The sequence below is a fragment of the Arctopsyche grandis genome, chromosome 9 (assembly GCF_051622035.1).
Source record: "Arctopsyche grandis isolate Sample6627 chromosome 9, ASM5162203v2, whole genome shotgun sequence".
NCBI classification, from domain to species: domain Eukaryota; kingdom Metazoa; phylum Arthropoda; class Insecta; order Trichoptera; family Hydropsychidae; genus Arctopsyche; species Arctopsyche grandis.
This window is the reverse complement of record NC_135363.1, coordinates 24,536,511-24,562,650: the sequence shown is the minus strand read 5'-3', so window position 1 is coordinate 24,562,650 and position 26,140 is coordinate 24,536,511. Positions and strand designations below refer to the sequence as shown.

The 26,140-nt window shown below is 35.7% G+C and overlaps 1 protein-coding gene across 2 annotated transcripts; it reads right to left on the bottom strand.

Moving 5' to 3' along the window:
* Positions 1-1,295: 1,295 nt before the first annotated feature.
* faf (ubiquitin carboxyl-terminal hydrolase-like faf) lies at positions 1,296-24,860 on the bottom strand. Of its 2 annotated transcripts, none has more exons than XM_077437577.1 (49): positions 24,591-24,860; positions 20,371-20,441; positions 19,711-19,840; positions 19,414-19,633; positions 19,217-19,330; positions 18,989-19,139; positions 18,694-18,909; positions 18,464-18,617; positions 18,238-18,389; positions 17,901-18,158; positions 17,721-17,819; positions 17,504-17,646; positions 17,180-17,430; positions 16,976-17,106; positions 16,706-16,902; positions 16,527-16,629; positions 16,272-16,449; positions 16,083-16,194; positions 15,873-16,001; positions 14,002-14,128; positions 13,779-13,928; positions 13,573-13,704; positions 13,395-13,493; positions 13,163-13,311; positions 12,981-13,085; positions 12,791-12,908; positions 9,266-9,434; positions 9,062-9,192; positions 8,738-8,992; positions 8,541-8,660; positions 8,246-8,465; positions 8,003-8,170; positions 7,865-7,926; positions 7,673-7,785; positions 7,281-7,596; positions 7,029-7,182; positions 6,687-6,958; positions 6,476-6,612; positions 6,239-6,398; positions 6,048-6,157; positions 5,884-5,970; positions 5,706-5,806; positions 5,447-5,628; positions 5,284-5,379; positions 5,029-5,204; positions 4,694-4,923; positions 4,417-4,613; positions 4,227-4,342; positions 1,296-3,814 (listed from the first exon to the last, which is right to left on the bottom strand). In XM_077437577.1, exons 2-49 carry the CDS (start codon positions 20,398-20,400, stop codon positions 3,526-3,528), a joined length of 7,509 nt encoding a protein of 2,502 aa, XP_077293703.1. In that variant the 5' UTR covers positions 20,401-20,441; positions 24,591-24,860; the 3' UTR covers positions 1,296-3,525. The 2 variants fall into 2 exon arrangements, with proteins under 2 accessions (XP_077293703.1, XP_077293704.1); XM_077437578.1 differs by having other exon boundaries at positions 1,990-3,814; positions 4,227-4,339.
* Positions 24,861-26,140: the final 1,280 nt, after the last annotated feature.

Below are 26,140 nucleotides of genomic sequence, written 5' to 3'. Positions count from 1 at the left end.
ATGCAAAGTTTCCGACGGGAAACTTTTTATGACAAATAATACAAATGCACACACACTCGTGCAATGATTCAAATTGGAACGAAGAAACGTCCAAAACATCAACGCTCCGTATTACGACGGAGCGTGCTCTAACACTCCAAAATAATAATAAAAAAATAAAAATAAAATAAAAAAAATCACAATTCACGTGTTGACTAACCATCAACCATCGCTCTGAAAAATAGAGCTATGAAATTAAAAACATATTAAAAGTTGCATGGCTATACTTAACACTTTGGTACTTGGTTCACGTCTACGATACTCCCGTCACACACCTCTACTACTTATTCACATCATAACGATTATAAGATTTCTTTCTGTACAACAAAAAACATGAACCGTTTTAAAAAAATAATATTTTTTTACATAACAAATCCAATATGACAAACCTAACAGCTAACAAAATTCAACAGATTACGAAATGCCTAAATAACGGGTAAGATCGGACCGTTCACAAATGATCTGATCAATGCTAACGAAAAAGTATATCATATACGCACACACACACACACACACACACAATTCAACTTGTTGAAATTCGCTCGTTACATTATGTACAATCATGAATTACATGTAGAAATATAAGAAAACGTGTATAAAATACAGCCGACAACGAAACGCATCATCATATACCCTGCACGTGTACTCTTTAACCGAATACATCACTTTAGACCCGAGGCTTGGAAACGTCGACATGATCAGAGTATACAATGGACTTCCGACTCCGGCACTGATGGTGGGTCGAATCATCATCGAACGCGTAATTTCGATACTCAAAGAAATCTAGCCTAAGTCGTTGATTCGTTAGAAGAAAAATCATTGTTTAAACACTATTATTATGAAAATATCAAATGTGTACTCAAAACTTGCATTTCAATTCAACAATTCAAACGTTCAACCACATTCTTAGCATTTACGAGACTATATAATAATAATCTACTCAGTGAAGTTAAAAATGCAATATATTATTATTATTGATTTATACGATTTTCGTTTAAATAACGATTATTTCACTTAACTATTAATATGCTTTGGTTACAACGCACGTATCAAAGAAATTAAAAAAAAAAAGAAAACATCATGAAAGAATATCGGTAATATTTTGATAATAATCAGTCATGTTTGAAGCATTTTCATCGGGAAAAGCTTTCTTTATCCACTTTTGACGATATACAAATCCGACACTCCCTTATAGAACAGACATTTTAAAATTAAATTGTTAATAATTATCACATTGTCCACTTTTTTTGGTTTTTCAAAAATTAAATGAATACAGATTATTGACACAAATACATTCTTTCAAAATTTCACATCACCGTATAGGTATCGTAGAAAAATTAAAATGTTAAAATTTAAAAATAACAGTACAAATACACAACAGTCAAGGAAACGCTCGACACAAATAAATGTTCAAGCTCAAAATATGACGAACGAAACCTTCCAAAGTTTGTACGCTAAATAGTAATAGACCCACTCGACGTGAAGCCAACGTATCTTTCAATACTCGTAACTGCATTGTTCGACATCACTTTGTAAGTTATCAACCATATCAGAAAGATTCCTTAACAGTTTAGAACGAAAATTCGGTAATAAAATAATATTTGGTTACCTAAAATTAAGCAAGCGGTAAAAAAATGTCTAAGACAAATTAAAAATTTCTTTCCGAGGTCGATTACACAGCTTTGCCACACACACATATTCACCTAAATACACAAAATATCGAACATTGAATAAATATACACATACATAAAATGGAACATGAACATCTAACGTAATATGTATATACATCAAAGGAAAGTAACGCTAGATAAGGACGATGGCACTTGTACAAATGACCATGCTACTGAAATCCGGAAACCCTCACACCAAGCTAATAACACAATAATAAACATTGCACCCGTAGTAAGCCATGGGCTGATATGTCAAGTAAATGAAACACAAACTGACACTATTCTTATTTAGTTAGCGATTCATTACAGGCAAACGATCAACGAGATAAAAAAAGAAACGCTAAAAATCTCAAATCAACAGATGAGTATTCATATTTATATTTAAAAAAAAATGATAGTTAACACGTTACTGTATTTCAAACTCAACTATACAAACATACGGCATATTTTCCACTAACAAATCTATAACAAATTTTGGTCGCCGATTGAAATCTTTCCATGTTGAAATATTACTCACATTTGTGTATTTATGTATCAATTTTAAACGGTCAACATTTGAATATTCTTTTATAAACTTTGAGTAAATCACTCCATGGACAAACTCCTAGAAAGCTCACAATGAAAATCATCAGTCTAAAATCTTAGCATTTATCATTAACTAAAACATATATATATAGAGAGAGAAAGAGAGAGATGTATGTGTGATAAAATAAGATGCGTGGAAAATAAAAATTCAAAATATAACAATGTCGAATATTTCACAGTATTCATGATATACTACATAACAAACAAACCTATTAATTACAAATAAAAATGTATGTATTCATAATATGATAACTTCGTTTGAAATCTGTTTAAATGGCACTAAGCAGGAACAAAGTTTTATTACGTAAAAAAATATCAGTAATGGAAAAAGAAGAAGCTCAGCTTCATTTTTTTCACTCTTATAATTTAAGAGTAAATAATGATATGAAAAAAATCAAATACTGTGGGATTATCAAAATGTCAATAATTATGACCATCATATACTGAAACAAAACCAGTCAGTTTTATAAATCTTAAGTTAAAATTATTGGTTTAAAAAAATAGAAAACGAGAGTAAAATAATGCAGTTAGGTATGTATTTCAATTTTGCAAGATATTTTACTTCTGAAAATGAATCACAAGGAATGAAATATAGAATTTTTACAAATAAAACATATGCCATGACTTTGAAGCTTTTACTGATATCTGCATCATGTCAAATTAATCATGGCTATTACCAAACATACATACATATATACATAAATACAAAATGAAAATACTAAAAATTTGGATAAAAAATAAAATTAATTTATCGTTTCGTTATTGGCACGTATACCAATGCTTTAGGAAAGCATTAAAATTTATTACAGAAAATTAACTTAAATTATATAACACATTTTATTTGACTGTACAAAGTAAAAAAAGTAATAATAAAAATACAGATTTCTCAAATATACAATACTCAATACAGATAGTCGATATCTCAATACAAAATATGTCACAGTTATGATTGATCACTTTAACTTTTTTAATTTAACAGCCCAATGTGTTATCCTTTACTAAAATACAATGAAAATATACATATGCACTCATATCATAGTAAATAATGATTTCTGAATAAACAAAAAATACATATATTAATGAAATTAAAAAAATAAGGTTTGCAAAATCGATCTTTGACATAAGAAATATACAGAAAAACTTTTTCATCCATTATTAGTAAGAACCCATAAAAAAAAATAGACGAAAATCTTCAATCTCTCCAACAACGCAACAGATATTAACCACTCCTTCATACATTTTCATTAGTGACCGAACCATCTGATGATGTTAAATCGTCTTCACCTCCCGAATTCAACCTTTGATCCGTAATTTCAGTTAAAGTCTTCGAAGCGGGGGCCACCTGGGATGTAGTACCATCTGATTGTCGAACAAAAACTGTTTCTAACAATTTGGTTTGTATTTGATCTGCATCAACGTCAATTTTAGTTTCCTTGGACGATTCACTTTCAACTGGATCAACCTCCCTATCGCTGCAAGAAGCCTCATCATCGTCCTCGTCCGGAAACAGTTGGTAAGCTCTGAAAAACACAATATAGTATATTTACATAAAATCAAAAAAAAAAATACAATATATATATATATATATATATATATATATATATATATATATATATATATATATATATATATATATATATATATATATATATATATATATATATATATATATATATATATATATATATATATATATATATATATATATATATATATATATATATATATATATATATATATATATATATATATATATATATATATATATATATATATATATATATATATATATATATATATATATATATATATATATATATATATATATATATATATATATATATATATATATATATATATATATATATATATATATATATATATATATATATATATATATATATATATATATATAACTGGGAAGAAAAATACCTGTCCAAAGTTTTCTTTGCAGAATTACTCCTTTCTAAGAAATATCCACTATTTTCATTGATTGTTCCAGGCGGTGACCATGTATTATAATTATAATTGCTAGAACTGTATCTCTGCTGTAAATGTAATTAAAAAAAATTGAATTCCCGATCCAAAGTAGACAAAAATTATAGCTAAAAAATCAACTCACACTGTGTATCTCATCTTGAAGCCAAGCGATGGCTTTATTCCATCGCTGACGAAGGTCTTTTTGCTCCTGCAGCAATCTCAATGCTGCAGGACTACGAGTGAAAACAGCCACCAGAAGTTTAATACATTGATATGCTCGTTTTTGATAATGACACCGCGACCTAACTATATTATCTAATAATCCTTCCTTATCTTCACCTGAAATAATAAAGACCAAATTTTAGACTTCACACTATATATATGATTTCGATGATGTACAAAGCAGAATGGTTACAAACCTTTTATTGCGTTGAGAACTCGATAAGTCTGCCACGAATCTTCAAGTAATAGAAGAGCGAGTAAAATGTCTATATTATGTCTCAAGTCATTGCTATAGGCGTATGTAATCTGCCATAACAGTTCAGAGAGTACGGCTTTAGACCACAACGGATTTTCCCATGCCAAAAATTGAACTAATCTTACAGTTTCGTCACATCCGTTACTTTCTTCTATCAGTTTTTTTATATAACTACAAACAAAAATCACGATTACAAAACTGCATCTAATGATACCTTGTATATAAATAAAGTAAAAATAATTTAGCTTTCAATACTCAAATTTAAAAGCGACTTACGTGGTTTTGTTAAAAAGTATATCGGCACATAACGAAGGCAACGCAGGGCGAGTCAACTGAGCTTGAGCAATCAAAGGATCACCGAAAGGATTCGGCAACGGTGTAGCCCCACTACTAGTATCAGAAGATTGACACCGCGACGAAACATCACAACATCGGACAAGTAATGAAACAACCTAAGACAAAAATTTTCCAAATATAAACACAAACGCATATCTTACAATATCCGAAATATAACAATTTTCATATACAAACCTGATGAAGTTTGATCAGATCGGAGTATTGAAATTTATTGGCAATCTGTATGGACTCGTCGATAGATATAGACACCATAAGATACACGACATTGAGCTAAAATAAAAAAAAATTAAAACCATACATCACATTACACACATTATAATAAAAAACGACAAAATACCTTGATAAGTTGAAACTTTTCGTTCAATCCGAGACTCAAATAAGTAAGGAAGAAATTGAATAGCAATGGTAATTGCTTGCACTCGGATGGATCGCGAGTAGTAGCCAAAGCAGTGATGCCAGCCAACAATTGTTCCGAAAGGTTCGCTCGGCCCAATGGTACAGCGACACAATCGCCCGATACTAGAGACACAATTTTTACAGTAGAATTCAATTATCTTGGCATATAAAAAACGTTAATCGCAAGTATATTCACTCACCAGGTGGATCTTGTACCGAAAAGTGCGCTAAAAATACCGCCAATTTCATAAAAACGACTCGCACCTCAGGCGAAGGACAGGCAAGTAAATATTCGCACATTCTAAAATATTAAAACATCATTTTAATAAAACAATTAAATTCTACATGTGTAAAAGCAATACAATGTTCGAATTTTACCTGTGCGAATGTTGAAACATTGCGTTGACCGCAAACCATGCTCGTATTGCTGGTGAGCATCGCAAATGTTGTAATAAAATATCACTCCTAAAAAGAAAATAAAAACAATAGTGAGCACTTTATTTGATGATTTAAGTGAAAAAAAATTGAAGAGTGTTTGTCACCAATCTGAAGCAGGTCCTCGGAGAGTTTTCTTAGTTCTAAAGCCGACATTGAATAAGAACTTGGTTGCAAGCTTTACGCATAACATGGACAATTTCTCTTGTTCAGTATCCTAATAAACAATAAAAACATAACAATTAAAATATCAACACAAAAAATAGTCAGATTATTATATGATAAACAAAATACTAACCCATCCTCCTCTAGGTGAAGTTGGTATTACACACAACCTCATGCAACACAATTTTTTCATGAAACTGAAATATTCCGGACTGAATTGACCTTGATGATGCGAAAATGCAATATTACTTCTCCTAACGCAATCCCATATCGCCGATGGTACACCAGTATCCCTAAATAACAAAATCGCAAAAATCAGTAAAATAAAGAAAATAAAAAATATTAGTACATAATGCTAACAGATATTTACTTCAAGGACAAACAAGACATTGGATGTTCCAACATATATCCTTGCAAGCAATCTTCCCTTGTATAAAATAGCATATAGGCATTCCACCACCTCTTTTGCCTTCTGAAGGACAATCGCTTTGACATCTGATCGAACACCTAAAATGACACACAATATAAAATATAAATATTTAAACAATTTGGTTAAACAAAAACACCAAAATATTACGCACTTCTCCCATATAATCGCCGCCAAAGCACTGCGCTTTCATTTCTTCATCGTCTTGCATTGCACATTCTGATACGTCAGCATCGTCGAATTTAAGCCACCTAGAGTTACCGCTACTATCCCTGTGCAAAATAAAAGAGTAGTAATGCCCTCCTGAGGCTTGTCCAGAGTGTACAACGATACCGGTCAGGTTGTATTTGGTATTGGGCATTGGACTCCCTGTAGCCAAACTGTCCAGCATAGAATCATCTCCTTCGGCCTTAGCGAGACCCCAAACTAAAAATAAAATAAAAGATCAGACAAAAATTAAAACTCAATATAATAACCAACGTTAGCTAATAGCAACCTGTATATGGTTCCACGTCTAGTTCCCTTGGAAATTCGAAATAATCATTGAATTTCATAGCACATACTTTATCAAAGTCATATTCAAATCTCTTCAATTGTATGCCGAGAACAGGTGGAAGTTTATTCAAACAAAGTCGTTTCACGGTCACAACCTATAAAATACATACATTAAATATTTAGGCCAATGTTGGAAATGAAATGCTACTTATATTGCAACCATCCCATATTGAGTCAAAATCAATAAACAAACCTTTTTGTTGCACTTATCACACTGATAAGCATCGGCGCCTTCCAAAAGTTCACCACGAACATATGCTTCCAAAGACTCTTGCAACCGAGACATGTTACGAATATCCAAGGAAACGACTGAGAATGGTTCTTCTTTGCAATATCGATGAGGACAACCCTTGCATATTTTTTGATCGGAAAACGATCCACCGAGGGTTTTTGCCATAAGTTGTTCTTGTCCCAAAGTTTTCAATGCCTCATCTAACGATTCTACAAGTGACATGAAAAATTCTACAGCATCCTGTTGCTCTCGCAAGTTTACGGGCTCTCCTAGCAACCTTAAAATATAATAAATCAAGTTAAAATCTAGATTACAAGACCATTTTAAGATTTTGACCACAGCATTTGACTCACTTAAAATTCGCCCATAAGCCTCTCGGTATGTAATATTGTAATTTGCTATAGTGAAGATGAGCAAATATTGCTTGGACTTGTTTTAAAATGCAAACGTTATAATCAATATTTTCCTGAAAATAACCATAAAATTTAGGATTCTAAATACTATAAAATAATTTCGTATGTGATAGAAAGCTTCTTATTTCTAACCTCCGAATTAAAATCAATATGATCTTCACCAGAGAAATCTTCATTAGGATCAGTAACAGCTCCTTAAAGTAAATAAAATAAGTTAATACACCACAATGTTTTAAAAATTACATAACTGTGAAAATATATTAAAAAAACCTTGAACTTTAAGTAGATGATCCCTAATGGATGGTACCATATAGAGCTGTTGCAATATGGAATTCATATAACAAGTTGCTCCAGCATTACGAAGCCCAACAAGACCAGAAGTCGAACGAGGACCTACAGCTGGCAAATACTCCCACTCAGTCAAAGCACTATTGCTATCTACAAAATAAAAACAAAATTAGCAAAAATGTTTAGCTCAAACAAATAATAAAAACTCTAATAAATCACACGCACCACTATAGAACATGTTGGTAAGTAATGTGACTAGTAGAGACATATTGGGAACGCAGCGGTGACACAACGAAGCGAGAAGATCACAAGCCGCAGCAATCGCTCCAGGTGTTGTACAAATAGCAGTCGGCATTCCACTTCCACCGGAGTCTGCGGTAGAAACTCCACGACTCATCTGTAATTGCGCCCATGAACACGGCCACAGAAACTCGCAAACCAATTCCTATTAACAAAAAGCAAAATCTCAAACAATAAATAGCCTATACACTTATATACTAACTACACAAGTATATCTTACTCGAATTAAATTAATATCTTTCGCCGGATCTGAACCGTATTCGCACTTTATGTCACTCGAAGACAAAATGAAAATTTCTTTGGTCAAACTCAAATGCCCTTCTAGTAGTGTATCTTCCACCTGTGAAAATTAGCCGAAACGTAAGTTTATCTTAAAAAAATCTAATAAAACACGTATTTACGCAAATAAATAAGCACCTGATGTCCCGCTATTATCGAATCACGCGTAGCTTTAAGCCAAGCCACTTGACGTGACAAAAGTGGCAAGGCGACTTGGGTGCCAGCAGCGGCTATCAATCTGCACAAAAGTTGAAAATATTGATTCGAACGAGACGCATAAACGCGTGCAGCACCACCCGTGTGAGCGAGAAGAGTCGCCAGAGCAGCGCTGGCTCCAGCCTCTCCACTCCAACCACACATTTCCAACAATTGTTCGGCGCAACACACACGGACCTAAAAATTAATAACCATTAAAAGAAAATCCCAATCAGAATGTAAAATAAGCACGTATAATATATTCACCTGCGGATTCGGACACACGATGATCAATTGTACGAGAAGATTCTGAAGCCACGCTTCACGGAGCAGCTCGGCGATATTCGCTCCATTTAATGCAACGCAAACAGTGACGACTTCTAGAGCCTCGCGTACCACTATAAATTGAAATATAAAATTGAAACCAACATTTGAACATTTATTTGATATATAATATGTGTGCTAACTAACGAGCTATATCATCGGCATGCAAATGAGCAGGATGTCGAGCTGGAGAGGTTACGGTAGTGTGAGCTGAAGCTAAGGCGTGAGCCCCAGCAGCTCGTATAGTCGCTTGTGATGGTAGTCTTCTCAAAAGCAATGGTGCCGCTGCTGACTGGTTTGCATCACCACCCAAAACCTAAAATTATTTATATATGTATAATAACAATCACATCATAAGGCCAAATACACTTAGGCACGAATTTGTATCGTATTCATACAATTCTTGTAGTACGTATTGAGTGCAGATACTGGTTGTATTTTTGTCTGACACAATCAGTTATTCTCTGATGATGTTTGTGCTAAATGAATAATCTTTACATTCGAAAAAATATCTTCAGACTTGTATACGATGACATCGTTGCCGTCGTAGAACCGGTTGGGTGAACAAAATGTGTATATTTAAAAATGAATGAATTTGGTGAATTCCATCGACTTAAATATTTGACTAAGCAATTTCATGAATATCAATGTATGAACAAAGAAACATTTAAATGTATTCTAATTACTGGACGACCTGACCTCACGAGATTCACAAGACCATATTGTCTGAACAATAGTTGGTTGCAACCATGAGATAAGGAACTAAATACGTTTTTTGTTTAAATCATACCCAATGTGTGCTTGGCCTAATACAGCAATTGGCATAGTCTTTAAGGGGGACCACTAGTGACATTTTGAAAAAATCGTTTTTTTTTTTTTGCACATTTTGATAGTCCATACCTTTAAAAATAACATACTAAATTTTCAAGTGCATATCTCGAATAGTTTTTGAGTTACAGCCATCCGAAGAGCAGCTGACGTCGGTTCGAAAGTTGCGTTAGCGTAAGGATCATAATAACTGCGTTATGATTCATAACGCAGTTATTGTTCGGGTTCTGTCAGCCAGAAAAGTCATTAAAAAAGGGTCGTATACCTGGCTGTTTTGGAGATGCTAGACTTTGGCACATTTAAACTCTCTTCCAGTGTTATTGTGACCGTTATAGTGAGAACATCGTACAAAATTTTAGCAAAAATGAGTTCTCAGTATTCAAAACAAAAGGGTTCCCATGTTGATCCCACGCGTAGATCAACTTCTAAAAAACGAAAATTTTCGGCGAATCAACATACATGTGAACAGTCCACCGCAAATACCAGTACGTCAGCTGACAAACTTTTACACAATAAGGACGAAGAAATTGTGATTGATCCAACGCACGGTTATAGTATTCTCCAGTTTATTTCTGTTTTTTCTGCAATAACTAATTTAGTGATGTGCAAAACTTGTGAAAAAAAAATTACGTTCAATCAAGCAAGTCCGCGAGGCTTAGGATTCAAAATTGCTGTAATATGTGAATGCGGCGTTTCGTACATCAATTCCGGGCCTATGATTGGTAATGCATTTGAAATAAATAGACGCATAGTGGCTGTGATGCGACTTTTAGGTATCGGAATAAACGGAGTGAATCTTTTTTGTGGTTTGATGGATCTAATACGTAAATTCCATACTCAAACTTTCAGTGGATGCTTTGCGAATTTATGGACATCAGCAGAATCAATTTGTAAATTTAGTATGCAAAGAGCTGTAGAAGAAGAGAAAAAGTTGACACTGGAAGAAGAAGACTCCGAGACAAATTTGACGGTTTCTGGAGATGGCACGTGGAAGAAACGTGGCCACACTTCACGGTTTGGCGTAGTAACTCTTGTTGGAAAGTTTAGTAAGAAGATCATCGACTCGTGTGTCAAGTCAACTTACTGTCAGAGTTGTGTTTTATGGGAAAAGAAAAAAGTCGACGATTCTGAGGGTTACGAAGAATGGCTCTCACATCATGATGATTGCGACAAAAATCACGAAGGATCAGCATCTAAAATGGAAGTTGACAGTATAAAAGATATGTTTGGTCGCTCAATTGATAATTACGGGGTGAAATATACGCGGTATATTGGCGATGGTGATAGTGCAACTTACAAAGGATTATTGGATTTGAATCCATATGATGTACCAATAAAAAAACTCGAGTGCTATTTACATGTAAAGAAACGAATGGGATCACGATGCCGTAGTTTGAAGAACACTGATAAGACCTTAGGAGGAAAAAGCAAAGATACACACAAATTAACTATGAAATTAATTAATAAACTCCAAATCTATTACGGCTTAGCGATCATGAGACATCAAGATAACATGGATGAAATGTATAAAGCAATCTGGGCTACATTTTATCATTTGAGTTTTACCGATCAAAATTGTAATCACGAATACTGTCCGGAAGGCGTAGAAAGCTGGTGCGCTTATCGCTGTGCGAAAGCTAAACAATTGGACATGACCAAGTTCAAACACGACTACGTTCCACTTGATCCAAAGGTTCAAAATGCTCTGAAACCAATATTTGAAGACTTGAGTCGGCGTGATTTACTCGAAAGATGTCTGGGTAATAATACTCAGAACAATAACAAAAGTTATAATGGCTTGCTATGGCACCGAAACACCTCCACAGTGGTCTCAAAACGATAGAGTTATCATATTATTCTGCTACATCAATATTTAATGACGGTTATTCATCAATTTTAAAAATGTTCAATGTAATGGGAATTATAATTGGACCTGCAGCGAACGATTATGCCGTTGACAAAGATGATACGAGGCTTCGAATGGCAGATCATCGTCAACAGGCTGCTTCAAAAGAGAGCCGATTAGCTCGAAGAAAAGCTTTAGCAGCCCAACAGCTGTCTTTCGAAGAAGAGGAAGGTGCACTGTATGGGCCTGGAATAGCAGATTAACAGTAGGTATGATATTTCTTGATTTATAACCACGAAATCAGTAACTTAAACTTCAAACGCGTTTTTCTCGAAACTACATTTTTCAAATTTGCTGCAGTTGTAACTCGAGAATGAATCATCCGATCGATTTGATTTTTTTTCAGCTTCTTTTATATATGTTTCTGCGTGCCATGAACCTCCAGTTTTCCGATTGAATAAAAAATGTAATTTTGGCAGGCCAAAAATCAACAAATTTATGCGCGAAATTTGATTTTTTTTTTTAAAACTCCGCCATTTTGTTAAATTTCAATTTTTTTTTTTTTGATCGAGGTTCATGGTACGGCAAATATCTTCTAGTTTAATAAACTTTTTGAATTTTTTGATTTCAGGCACTGTGAAGGTCGCTATCACTGCAGCAGTGGGGATACTTTTTTTTTGGAGCCTTGGGAGATTACGTATAACTCGCTGAATCTTCAATTTTTTTGTCTAAAAACTTTTATTATGTATTTAGTATATATCTAAACATATATCCATAAAACGATAAAACATTCCATCCAGTAGTTTTTTTTATTTTAATTCCCGAAAATCACCTTTTTTTCGCGCGGTCACACTAGTGGTCCCCCTTAAGTACTGAGAAAATTCATAGTGTAAAAACAGCATCAGCAAGAACTTCTTATGATTACAACAGTACTGTTCACAAAAAATAGATGGCTTTAAAATTCTCAAAACTATTATACTATGACAATTAACACAAACCTGTTCACCCATGCTTCGTGCTAATTTTTCAGCTACTGCCTTTACCATAATTTCACAAGTGTGACTAGGTGATACGTATAACGCTTTTTGTAGTATTTCTGCAATTCTCACATTTTCTCTGAAATTCGAAAAAAATTAGTTAATCTTCAAAAAAAACTTTTGCGTGACGAATAAATCGACACCAACATACCTTCCTTCAGTACCATTTGATGTTTCTGGATCGAGTAATACTAAAAAATGACCGAGCGCCGTTAGCACCAATTTGACTAATTTCATAGTGTGCAATATTCCACCCCTACAAAATTAAATAACAATAAAATCAATATTTGTTATCATGGATAGTTCAAACTACGATAAATATGAAAGACTAACCGTCTTGTGTAAGGTGCACCGCCTTGTAAAAATGCATTACTGGTTATAGCATCTAAAAACAGATGACCATGGCGTACACATGCAAGCTGCGTAGGATGCCATCGTTCCGACAACGGCTCCATTGCTGGTATGACCATACTGTACAGCACCTGACAATAAGTAGTACAAAATCAATAGAAAACACCAATTATAAAATCTGACAACAGTACATGCACATGAGCAATATTTTTACCTTAACATTATAAGCTACATTTGGTGGAGGAGGTCCATAGAGCATTTGATGCAACAGAGTGTCATCCTCGCTGACTAGAGCTGCAGATAATTTATCAACCTGACGAGTAAAATAGAGCATGAGCATTAAAAAATAAATAAATAATTAGTAGAAATGAAAACATATTCTTTTCAATTACAGTGTGCTGATGTGGCGGAAGAATGTGGGTTAATTGATGAGCAGTATCTCTCAGAGGAGGATGATGATAATCACAGCCAGTCTGCTCTAGTTCCAATATGAACGGAATTTGCCATTCACCTTGAGCCAATATCTGAATTAAGTGATAACGAATATAACATGTGCAAAAATTAAATATACACAATAGGAAAAATATTAAGTACTCACAGCACCGGGCAAAAAATTTTCGGAAAAATGCTGCAGAGAAGACGATAAGATAGCCGAAGCGGGCACACCAACAGATGAGCGGAGTTCACCAGTTGATGAATCGCTTGAACTGTCATTAGATGATTGCCCGGCTATATTGGAAGCCGAAACCTACAAATTTGAATACAGACATGTAATCACATACATCACACAAAATACGAGACGTATGTGAAACACTGCAAACCTTTCCAGTGATAATTGATTTATGCCTTATAGGTATTTCGGAAAGGAGTTTATTATCGTGGCACTGATCTAAAAGTTCTCCATTTATGTAAAGCTCTAATTTGATTCCGGTCGCATCCGGCGATATTCTGAAAACCACATTATTCAAATTTCACAACAACGCTATGATAAGAGTGAATTGTATTTACAGTCCCTGACCATAATATTACGCCACCCCGATTGAATCGCGTTCGCGCCCATTTGTAACGGTTATAAATAATTCACAATAAGATATTTTGGGCTAGTTTTTTTTGTAAGCTCATCCTTATTTGCTACTCTATTCACCAACAAAAAATAATACAACATTAACCTTCAAAATGTCTTCAAAAATAAAAGTGAAATGATAGAAATGAGTTTGCTCCTGAATTACGTAAAGCATATACGAGCGTTTCTGAGAAGATTTTTTATTATTTCGTTAGCAACACCGTGATTTTTTCTTTTGCTACAGCTTTATTATATTTTTAGGGTAAGTTGGTGATTAATTTGTAAAAAAATTACTTTCATTTATGTTTTAAATTGCTCGTGAGTCTTAAATAGATTATTTTTTAGATTAGTCGGAAAGCAATTCTTTTTAAAGAAAGAAATGCAAGTATTTATAGCATTAATAAAACTGGAATGTTTTATAAACATAAAATCGCGACAATAGAGGGTGTAAGTAATACGGCTGTTTGCAAAATAACGAGACATCTGGAACAAAGTGGCGATCCCACACTCAACAAGCGGGTTAAATGTGGCGAAAAACAAAAATTAGCCCCCGTGAGGATCTAAGGATTGTCAAAATTGTTACTAGAAACTGCTTTATAACAAATAAAAGGATTCAACAGGAGCTGAAAGACGAAAATGTGGAGATAGACGAGAGGATCCAGCGCTATCTCGCCGAGGCTAGGTCGAAAAGACGGCGCCTTGCAAAAAAGCCGATGCCAACCCAAAGAATGAGCAAATCGCGATTAAATTGGGCAAATAAACATTAAAACTTCACCCTAGAACATTGGAAAACGATAATTTGAATGTTACAAAATTATTGTGTCTTGTGTCTTAAATTTACAAAACCACTAAAATGTATGCATATTTCAAGGTGTATTGAAAGGTGAATCTTCCATTCAAAAGCAATGGAAACACACCAATTGGTTCGGAGATGAATTAGGCGAAAGCTATAATGACTGATGCCCACAAATTGAGACAAAACATTCCCTTTTGGGGTGAGTTTTGGGGTCTATAGCGTCGATGGTCCAGGTACCTGAGTGTGGGATCGCCACTTTGTTCCAGATGTCTCGTTATTTTGCAAACAGCCGTATTACTTACACCCTCTATTGTCGCGATTTTATGTTTATAAAACATTCCAGTTTTATTAATGCTATAAATACTTGTATTTCTTTCTTTAAAAAGAATTGCTTTCCGACTAATCTAAAAAATAATCTATTTAAGACTCACGAGCAATTTAAAACATAAATGAAAGTAATTTTTTTACAAATTAATCACCAACTTACCCTAAAAATATAATAAAGCTGTAGCAAAAGAAAAAATCACGGTGTTGTTAACGAAATAATAAAAAATCTTCTCAGAAACGATCGTATATGCTTTACGTAATTCAGGAGCAAACTCATTTCTATCATTTCACTTTTATTTTTGAAGACATTTTGAAGGATAATGTTAAATTATTTTTTTGTTGGTGAATAGAGTAGCAAATAAGGATGAGCTTACAAAAAAAACTAGCCCAAAATATCTTATTGTGAATTATTTATAACCGTTACAAATGGGCGCAAACGCGATTCAATCGGGGTGGCGTAATATTATGATCAGGGACTGTACATTGACGTGAAAACTTGAGTTTACCTTCGATATATGGAAGTTCTTAATACATGTAAAATTTCATGCGAATGTGTGTAGAGTTCCATATCTTCCAGCTGTCGCTGACCAGCTTGAAAACGTACAATGAGATCACATTGTCTACCCCTTCCAGCTCTAAAAAAAAAACGTAAAAATTTAAAATACACATACATACAGCCATATATAAATTTCCACATATGCATATGAAGATAATACCTATACAATGGTAGTATTTGCCGATCGGGTGCATAGCGCCTATCACACTCAACCACATACTCGGTAATCACTCGCAATACTCGAAACAGTCGTACACAACACACTGTAGCTTCTAAAATACAAATATAATAAAAATCAAACAAACGATCACGCTTAAAAATTACAATCAAATGAAATGATATATCTTACGTTCGGGTGTTTTGGAACCCGACAAACCCTGGTGTGCGACTCTAAGCCTTTCACAACAGTCATTAATAAATGCTTCATGGTAATCACTGGATGCAAGTCGAATTCCAGGACTGGCACAGACTTCCCTAATGAGTTCAACTCCGCACATAGCAATTTCTTCAGTGCATTCACATATCACCTAAAAAAATATATATCGATTTTATTATTAAAATGTATTTCTTGCTTGCAATGTTCTATAAAAAATATTTATCATACCCTCCAAAGATAATCCAAGCCGATAAGATCTGGTTCTTCCAATTGAAATCCTTTCCGTCTCATTTTCAATTTGCCTTCTTTTCCGTTGACAGCTTTGAAGAACCTGCGAGTGAAACATCACCGTGAAATTTCAAAAATAATAAATGTAAATGGATATAAATAAATGAAGGAATGCCTACCGTTCGAAACATTGTATTCCACTATATGTGAGTAAACGAGGATCCAATGTCAATATATTTTGTTTAAAAAATTGGAGATTAATAGTCGGATCTAAATCTGGTTCTTCACCCATCAATTTACTAAACCACCTAAAACAAGCTTCCCTATCTTCAGGCGAAACGCCACGTTCTGCCAAACAAACCCATATTTGTTTTGCCTAGAATGTAAAGGATGAACATAAAATTTAAGCAAAACACCCACATTCAAAGCGTGAATTATTTGAAACGCACCTGTTCGGCACACAGCCACAATTGCCCATCCTTAAGTAAAAAGCTCAAAAATCCTAATCTCTCCTGAACTTGCTCTACATGAGGATATCTTCCATCTGGTAACCATGTATCCCAATCAAGATCAGGTTGTTCTACAGAAAAAATATGTATTAATCAATATATAAGTGATGAAAATACATCAACCACAAAAAAATTTGATCATACGTTTAAAAACAGCTCTAGCATGTTCCATATACGAAGTAAGTGAATTAGTGACTAAAATGACTAGAGAATGTTGGTTGTGCAGTCGTTCAATAACGGCCTGTCGGCACAGAGAAGCCGGCGACGGTCTTGGAGCCGATGGAGGACCACCACCCATGCCGCTCTGACCGGCTTCGTATAAACAACAAATTTCTTGCATGTGCTTCAGTGCAGGCAGTGCCCATCGCTCTGAAGATTTTAATTCCTCTACGCATCTATAAAAGTCAACATTTTAAAAGCAATCCAAGAACATACAAACGCATACAGCATGAAATAAAATATACCCACTTATCTAACCACAATATTTTTTGAGCATCCCTATCCTGACAGCAACTGTAGTCTAATATCTTAACGTGGTTCGCTAAAGCAACATCCATTACATCTGTACAAATTTCTTCAGAGTGAGCTAAGTTCCAAAATAACACTAACACCTACAAATATAGCACGTTTAAAAATATATTACAATACATATTGTGAACATTACATGCACAAAACGTAGACTTACCTTGTGAGCCATCACACCATCTTTATCATCTTCGGCTAATCGTCTAATGACTTCTAACAATTTATCACTTTGTTTTTTACTAGATGTCGACCAGCTCGCCTACAGAAACAATTGTGAAGTGAACAACAGTCAAATCAAGACTAATATAACAATAAAACCAATCGGCCAAAAAGAAGCTACCTTGAAACAATCGAACAAATGATCGAGTTGTTCAGGAGTGAAGTCCCAAGCAAGCTTTGCGAGCAGATCGTGCACGTTTTTAACGATCGCTTCGTGCTTTCCATGTTGGGCGCCCCATATGGCGTCCAAATCAGCTGGTGTCAAAGCACCTTCTTTTATCATAAACCTCAACATTTTCTCTAATCGTTCGACGTATTGCTGCTGATGTAAAGAATCGCGTAATACTATTTCGAGAACGTTATTTTCACGAATCCATTGCTAAAATGATGTAATAAACATAAGCAAAATAATAGTTATACACTAAAAACATTCAATTATAAAAAAAACGGTAGCTTACTGCTATTGTAGCTGGAGTTAACCAATCTGGCTTGGATTGTTGTAGCACACTACCTATGACTTGATTGACTTCGCTCAAAGCTGACATTTTACCATTAAATGATGGCATTTGCAAAAGCCTCAATATCATTTTAAGACGAAACATTTCTATCCCTATTAAAAGCAACACTGTTAATTTTTGTTCAAATGCATAAATCTTCGAATATTTAAAATACATATATATATACCTTTACTAAGGTTAGGGTTTTGTGTAGCTTTGGTAGCAAGATTCCTACACGCTCGTATCAGACAGGACATGGTATCAGTCTTACTTTCGTTAACACGAGCATCTGATTTCAGTTCTTCATCTGTTAACCTTTCCAGGACAGCCGGAATAGCTTCCTAAATAAGAAAAATTAATTCGAATTAAAAAAGAACATCCAATACTTTAACGTCATATTAAAATATTTCATCTTACCAAAATCGGTGTTAAGTACTTGTTGACAGTAAAGGGAGTGAGTAACTCATGACATAAACTGAAAGGTCTAATAAGTTGCCAAATGGCAACAAGTGCCGACGCCGCTTTACTTCCATCCCCGTTTCCTAAAGATTCCTTACTCCCATCTTCGAGCTTATTATTAGACGTCGGCGTAGTTTCTTTTTCCGGCGACTCCTTTTCACTCGTGCTTTCATTCTGCAAATTATTTCAAATATTAAGTGACCACATTACAACTCCAGAGTACTGAATATGCAATAAATTTAAAATTACGAACCTCAGCATCGATGTTACAGTTGGTGGTTTTCGGGTCATTTTCAGATAGACTGACCTCTGTCGTGGCCTCCTCGATTGACGGCGACTGCTTCAAACCGGCGATCACTTCAAAGCGCTCGGCTACCCGTTCAAACCCATTCAAATGTCCAAACCTATACAAATCCAACATGTATTAAAAAAAAAACAGAAAACAATCAACTTATAATATTAAAAAGAAAAATAAAAATACCTATTAATTAAATCGACAAGCCAACCTCTAGGATTTCTATGGTCTTGAGGACGTGCATATACGACGTCATTTGGTACAGTTTCACTTTGACGTCCGGCATTAAAAGAGTGAAATCTTAAAACAAAAACAAAAAAAAACATTATAAATTTCATTCAATATTAAGATGTTATTTTTTTGTGCCAAAAAAGATTCCTTACTTGTTGTTGGGATTAAAAAGAATAGCTAATAGATTAAGGATGTAAGGACTGTCCATACGCAAGGCACATAGTTTAACCAAACGTTCACAGTTTACACGGATACACTGCTGAATACTCAATTTCCAAGACGTCACAGCTTCATCCGTTAGTATCTTTGTAAAAGATACAGTGAGGCCATTGCGATAAAATCGTTGGCAGGCTGCACAATTCACATCTCTCCCTACACAAAAGAAAAAATGCATCGTTAATAAAAACACACATCCTCGAAGATTAATCGAAATTTAAAATTTCACACACCATCGCTCGCAAAAGCTATTGCAGCGTCTAAAAGCACTTCCAGCTCCTGATCAGGCAGAACAGGAACAACCCAACGGTGGTTGGAAATCTTCTCCTCTAAGGCCGTTAGTTTACCAAGAGGGAACTCCATCTAATGTCATACACACACACAAAAAAATGTTCAAAACGGAAACAGTTCAATGACAAATTTCAACGAAAACAATTTCAAACGTAAGACCAAATGCAATTATTTACTGCACGAGAAATGGAAGAAAAGCAATAGATTCGCTGGCCGAGTTCCAAATATCCAACATCATATGATTTGCCAAGAATACAGAAATTGTAATCATAATATGACCTAACCCTCACAATGAAGCTAAATATACAATATTTACTAGTACATGTGGTCACTTATTAATAAACACATTGTGCACATCAATATCAAATAAATAAGCAAATCAAACACGGCGCGACACATACATACATGTGTGTAATAGATACAATCAATCATCAAACAATATTTAAAGCATTGTATAACACATAAGTAATAATCAAAAGTGAATTGTGGAAATGTCAAACATTAAGATTGTATAATCGATGCTAAAATTAATTAACGAAAGAAATTTCTATATATGATACACAAACTATTTAATATGAACAAGTGTGCTTTTAATAACTTACTGGAGTTTTATTTGCTGTTGATATGGTCATTGTGCCAGTATAAGATGAGATTACGACTCACATTTCCCAAGCTGAAACAACAAATTAGATTATTAAAATATTAACAAAAGCACATAAACACACATAAATCTAATGATTGTATGCATAAACTTTAATATATACAAATGTGTGGTCTGATTTAGAATGATGTGTGTATGTATAAAACATTCAATTTTAGTCTACATTATTATCTGGATACACCCGAAATAAATACAACCGCTCATTGATTTGTTATATTCAATATTATATGTGACATTTCATCGGATAAATAATTTCAACACATACAGCAATGACCTGGTACATATTGTCGAGGTGTGTCTGAAAAATAATATGTCGGCGAACGTGTCCAGCGAATAACATTTACACTTATTTGTGTGTAAATTCCTATCGTGCTATTTATAACTATTCTGTGTTTCGCGGCAAATAAAAACAAACTCGTATGTGTACACTTTATTCTTTAAGTATTTGCAGACATTTCGAGTGATTTACGAAAAATTTAAGACGCCAGAGTCGAAATAAAAATTCGTTAATTATCAACAATCATATGTGAAGATCGCATGAAGTGATGGAATTAATTTGTTACTACTATTTTCAAACCGACGGAAAATCGATAAAATCCTTTATTTCGCTAGCACTCTTATACATTGAATGTATATGTAAATCTAGTTTGAGCACTTCAATAAATGAATTGATTCAACTATATATTTTAGGGAAAGAAATTAGCTCACTCTATAAAACATTTAAAAAGTAATTTTTGGCAACTTCAACTTAATCGATCCTTTTTGTAAGATAGGTACTTTACTATTATCTGAAGGGATTATTTTAAAAGAAAATATTTTATTCACTCTACTATCAACCGTACAGAACCTGACAGATACCATGTGTAAAAAGCTGCAGGCCTTTGCGATAAGGACATACACAAGGATGCTGAAAATCTCAACAATGTGAAAAGGCGCAAATTAGAGTATCTTGTATTTGGATTGCAAAACCAAAAATGCGATCTCCTGCGCCTGATAACGTAGGTCAACAGTTGAAGAATCTTCGGCAGTCGTACGACCTCAGCACCCGTCGATAGAGTACGGGTGGGAATTCTAGTTGCCAATGCTCTAGGAGGACATGGCGTGTGAAGAATAAAATATGCCAAAGATGGCGTGACATTCTTACAAAAGAGATAAACATCAGCTGTCTGCAAGAAAACATAAAATGAAGCTCTAATTGTCTTGCCGGAAGAAAGTCAACATACAACATGGAAATTGTTCCGGCAATAGTCATCTACCATTTGTGACAACTGTTCATTTCTTACATTGTTTGGGCCAGAGAATTGACATCGACCAAATTGTGAAAAGAGGAATTAGGCATGACCGTCGACTGGAACAACTACGCGAGACAAATTTGCGTCGAGAATCTTAAAAAACAACCCAAACAGAAGATATGAGGCGAAAGATCAATCGTCGAAAGTTTGTTTACAATAAAAATAAAGTAAAAATAGTAATGTTGGTAGGGTACTTCCTCAATAGTGGATTTTTGGAGGACTGTGCCGGGAGACAAATGTTTTTATTTTTGACAAAGTGGCTGACCACATTTGAAGACATGGAAAAAATTGAATTCGAACGTTGAAAAGTCGATCATCGCTACAATTCGGTTGATCCGCACCCTGGTATCCATACTCGGAGCGTCAAGCGCACGTGGGAAATAAACAACACCGAGGAACAATCCGTCATAATTTCAAGTCGAATCCATTTGGAGACAGCTGGTGAGAAATCACGTCACCATGAGAAATCACAATGGTCAGAGTCAAATATGGACGCTATCAAAAAATTTTGCTACAGAATCTGAATTATAATTTAATTTTAAATTAACTTACATAAGCTTATTCAATTATTGAAAAAATAGGTAGTTTAGTTTTTAATGGAAAATATATATTATGATTAAAAGAATTGCCTTCGGATAGTTTCAAGTAATAACAAATTTACTTGAAATTTTATCAGATTTATTTATTTATTTTATTTTATGTATGTAGGTTGATTTATTTCGAAATATTATTTCTGACAATATTATAATATATACAATAAATTTATCTAAATTTTAACATTATCGCTAGTGTTTGGATTTTCGTGAGCTAGCCAAACAAAGGAAGTGCAAAGATATTTCAAATAATAAATACACAAAAATCGACAAAATAGAAATCTACACGGTAAGGTAATTAATTTGACTTAATTAATTAATTTAAGGTAAGTAATTGACCAATTCATACTGATTTTACCAGGACAGTACTGGTTTTATGTCTGTCCTGGTAAGTCGTGAGATAAAACCTATACAATTTTTTTTATGTAATGGAATTTTTTATCTAATAGATGGATAAATATACAAAATCTTCAGTGAAAATGATGTCTCCTGCAAAAATATTGGCAAATTAGTCAAATGTTGTTTCCATTTATCGGGAAAAAATGCACCAGCCGAAGGAATTTTTACTTTGATGAACAATATACAGTCCAGTGATAAAACGAAATTGAATGTTGAAACCTTAAAATGTTTGCTAATCACTTGGTATAATTTTAAGCAGTCTTGTGTAGAATTTTACTATGAGAATTCAAGAAAATGAATTCATTTTTTCATTTCATAAAACGTTTCAAATAATTGAAGTACTTTAAAATGGGTCTACCTTACGGGCCCGAATGTGAAACGCCCGAAAACGCAAATATCGGAAGGCAAAGATTGAAAATCGAAAAATCTGAAGTCGAAAGATAAAAAAAAGGTGCATGGTAAACGGTACATATTCACTTCATTTGCGCGAGCAGGATACAACAGGAACAAGAGGAACAGGCTTTTCCTCCCGTATTCTGCGCGCGCACATTAATACAGGAGGAAAAGTCTGTTCCTCTTGTTCCTGTTGTATCCTGCTCGCGCAAATTAAGTGAGTATGTACCGTTTACCATGCACCCTTTTTTTTATTTTTCGGCTTAAGATCTTTCGATATTCGATTTTTGCCTTCCGTTATTTGCGTTTTCGGGCATTTCACATTCGGGCTCATGACGGAGACCGCTTTAAAATAAATAAGTTTTTGTAAAAAAAGGTCTTGGTTTTGAATTTGAAAAATATGGTCACCTTACTATTACGAATTACGAAAGAAAGTAACCGAGTATATTTCGTTCAAAATTTAATCATCATTTCGATTGCCATATATATAATTTTATTTTTTCTATAATATAAAAATAAAAATCATAATTTTTTGAAATACAAAAAAATTTTCGCCATATTAAAGTCGAGCTCTGAAAGGAATTCATGTAAATAAATTGTAGGTGGGCTTTTGTTTCGGATTTTTTTTTTTTTTATTTAAACACGTTTCATTTGTTTTCGAGTCCATCGCACGCTCCAAGCGAAAACGGTCCTTACGCGCGAGCGAAAAAGGGTCGAATATGGAGCGCACGCACGAGGACGCGCACGAGCCAAAACAACCCTTATCGCCCGTGCAAATACGATCGCATATCCCGAGCCGGCGGCGGCGGCGGCGACGACCCGACAGCCGACCGACACGGAACCTCTACCGAACATGTGACTGCACACAAATTGCAAACGCATAATCGCACTATTCGCGAACAAAATAAAGCGTCATCACAAAAAAAACTATAAATAGGCGCGTGACCAACTTGACATTTGTTATGTCAAACTGTCAGTGCGCGAAACCGGGAACGGCGGAGACGGGGCGGGGGAGGGGGGAGGGGGGTATAGGGGGCGCCATTGTTGCGAAATTGACACGACCACGGGAGGATTCGGATGCAGGCCGTACGTAGGCGGCGCTAATGTCGCCGCTGCATAACACGACACCGATCGGATCGGATCGAATCGAACCGAGCCGAACGGGGCCAGCGGACGAAGGAAATCAAAACAAAAAGGCCGGCGGCAGCCATTCGAGCGAAATACATGATGCAGTTTTCGGGTGACGGAAGACGGAAGACGGGTGGTGCAGGGGCGCACGGAGGCCGGTGTAATGGGCGTGGACGGTGGACGATGGATGATGGATGGGCAATGGTAGCGCTGCAGTGATGCAACGTTGCAGTGTGATTGTGGAGTTGGTGCAGTGATAATGTAATCGGTGGTGTGGTGTGGTGTGGTGTGGTGTGGTGTGGTGTGGTGTGGTGTGGTGTGGGGTGTGTAGTGTGTGCGAGGGTTCGGGGGCGCACCTGTCCGAGCAGCGGGGCGGCGACGCGTCGCGGCCGATGAGACCCGCCGAGGCGAGGCGAGGCGAGGCGCGGGGTGGGGGGCAGGTGAGGCGGGGCGGGTGGGTTGCGGGCGAGCAGTCGTGGGCGCGGCGGCGGCTGAAGAGGCGAGCTCGAGTCGGGCGAAACGAGCAAGTCAAGTTGGGGCGGCGGGCCGGCCGCTCTACACCCACCGGCCGACACCGGCTGCGGCCGCAACACTAGACCGCCAGTGACGACAACACCTCGGCCTCCACCACTGATCAGGTGCGCCACACCACGCCGCACACACACACACACACACACTTTCAGCTGAAATAAGCACTACGATCGTTAGCCATTGTAATTTCAAGACATGTCAGCGTACTACTCCAGTCAGTGTTGAGCGGGAGCTCCGTCGACGACACAAATCTTCTTTGTTTTTTCTTCCGCTACGTTTGAGGTGGGGAATCTTCAAAGCGCTTTGGTGATTATTCCGCACAAAGTGATCTCGATCACGGAACATACGTTTCCCAAAAACTCCACCAAGAAATATTGTACTAACGAGAACTCGAGTCCAGATATATTCACGATATTTTACTTTATATTCACGAAATATATACGCTATCACTAGCCAGCAGTTTGGCTTAGTGATAGCGTATATATTTAGCATCACTGAGGTCATAGGTTCGTGTCCTCGCCACTGCTGGTTAGATTTGGGGGTTTTGTGACTCCAAATCGATCGTTTCTCTATCAGAGTTTGCCAATTTTATCTGATCATTGCTGAAACGGTTCCTGAAAATTGATATTAAAAATCTAATCCTGTTGTCACAAAAATCTGCCTGTGTATAATTTGTATTAATTATACACATGTAGGAATCTCGTCGTCGTCATCGTCATCGAAACCTTCGAGAATATTCCGCAACAACAAACTACATTCCCGAAACCCAGACGACATGCACCTGCAGTCATTATATTAAACTCAGGCGGAACGCCCCTACCAGTCGAGTGGAACCAAAACGGTCGAAACACGCCGCCACCATTAAAATACATCGAGCGGAAAGGCGCCAAGCATTCCAGAAAATTCGACGCCTCGACGAAAACAAAATTCCTCTCGTACGCGTCAATAACCACTTCCATCAAGCATTCCAGAAAATTCGACGCCTCGACGAAAACAAAATTCCTTTCGTACGCATCAATAAACTAAATGCTCGTACGACCACTTCCATCAAGCATTCCAGAAAATTCGACGCCTCGACGAAAACAAAATTCCTCTCGTACGCGTCAATAACCACTTCCACCAAGCATTCCAAAAACACTATAAAAGGAGGTACAACCCAAACAACGCCAGTCGACCCACAGCAGCAAGCGTCGACACACAACAGCAGACCAGTCAACATACAACTCCTGACCAGCCACCACTACACTACGCGGACTTGGAAGATCAACCAGCCGGACGAGCCAGCAACACACTGCCGTATCCAGAGACCTTCCGTACATAGCTGAATGCTGAGCCAGCGACACTCTACCATATCCAGAGACCGCTGAACGACATA

Bases quoted from the DNA above. Each gene is read 5' to 3' on its own strand.
- faf (XM_077437577.1), bottom strand. From the start codon at position 20,400: ATGACCATATCAACAGCAAATAAAACTCCA. The intron at 17,820-17,900 runs GTAGCTTCTTTT...TTGTTTCTGTAG, and splicing joins ATTTGTTCGATTGTTTCAAG to GCGAGCTGGTCGACATCTAG. The intron at 16,903-16,975 runs GTGCGTTTCAAA...TTTACATTCTAG, and splicing joins TGTGGCTGTGTGCCGAACAG to GCAAAACAAATATGGGTTTG.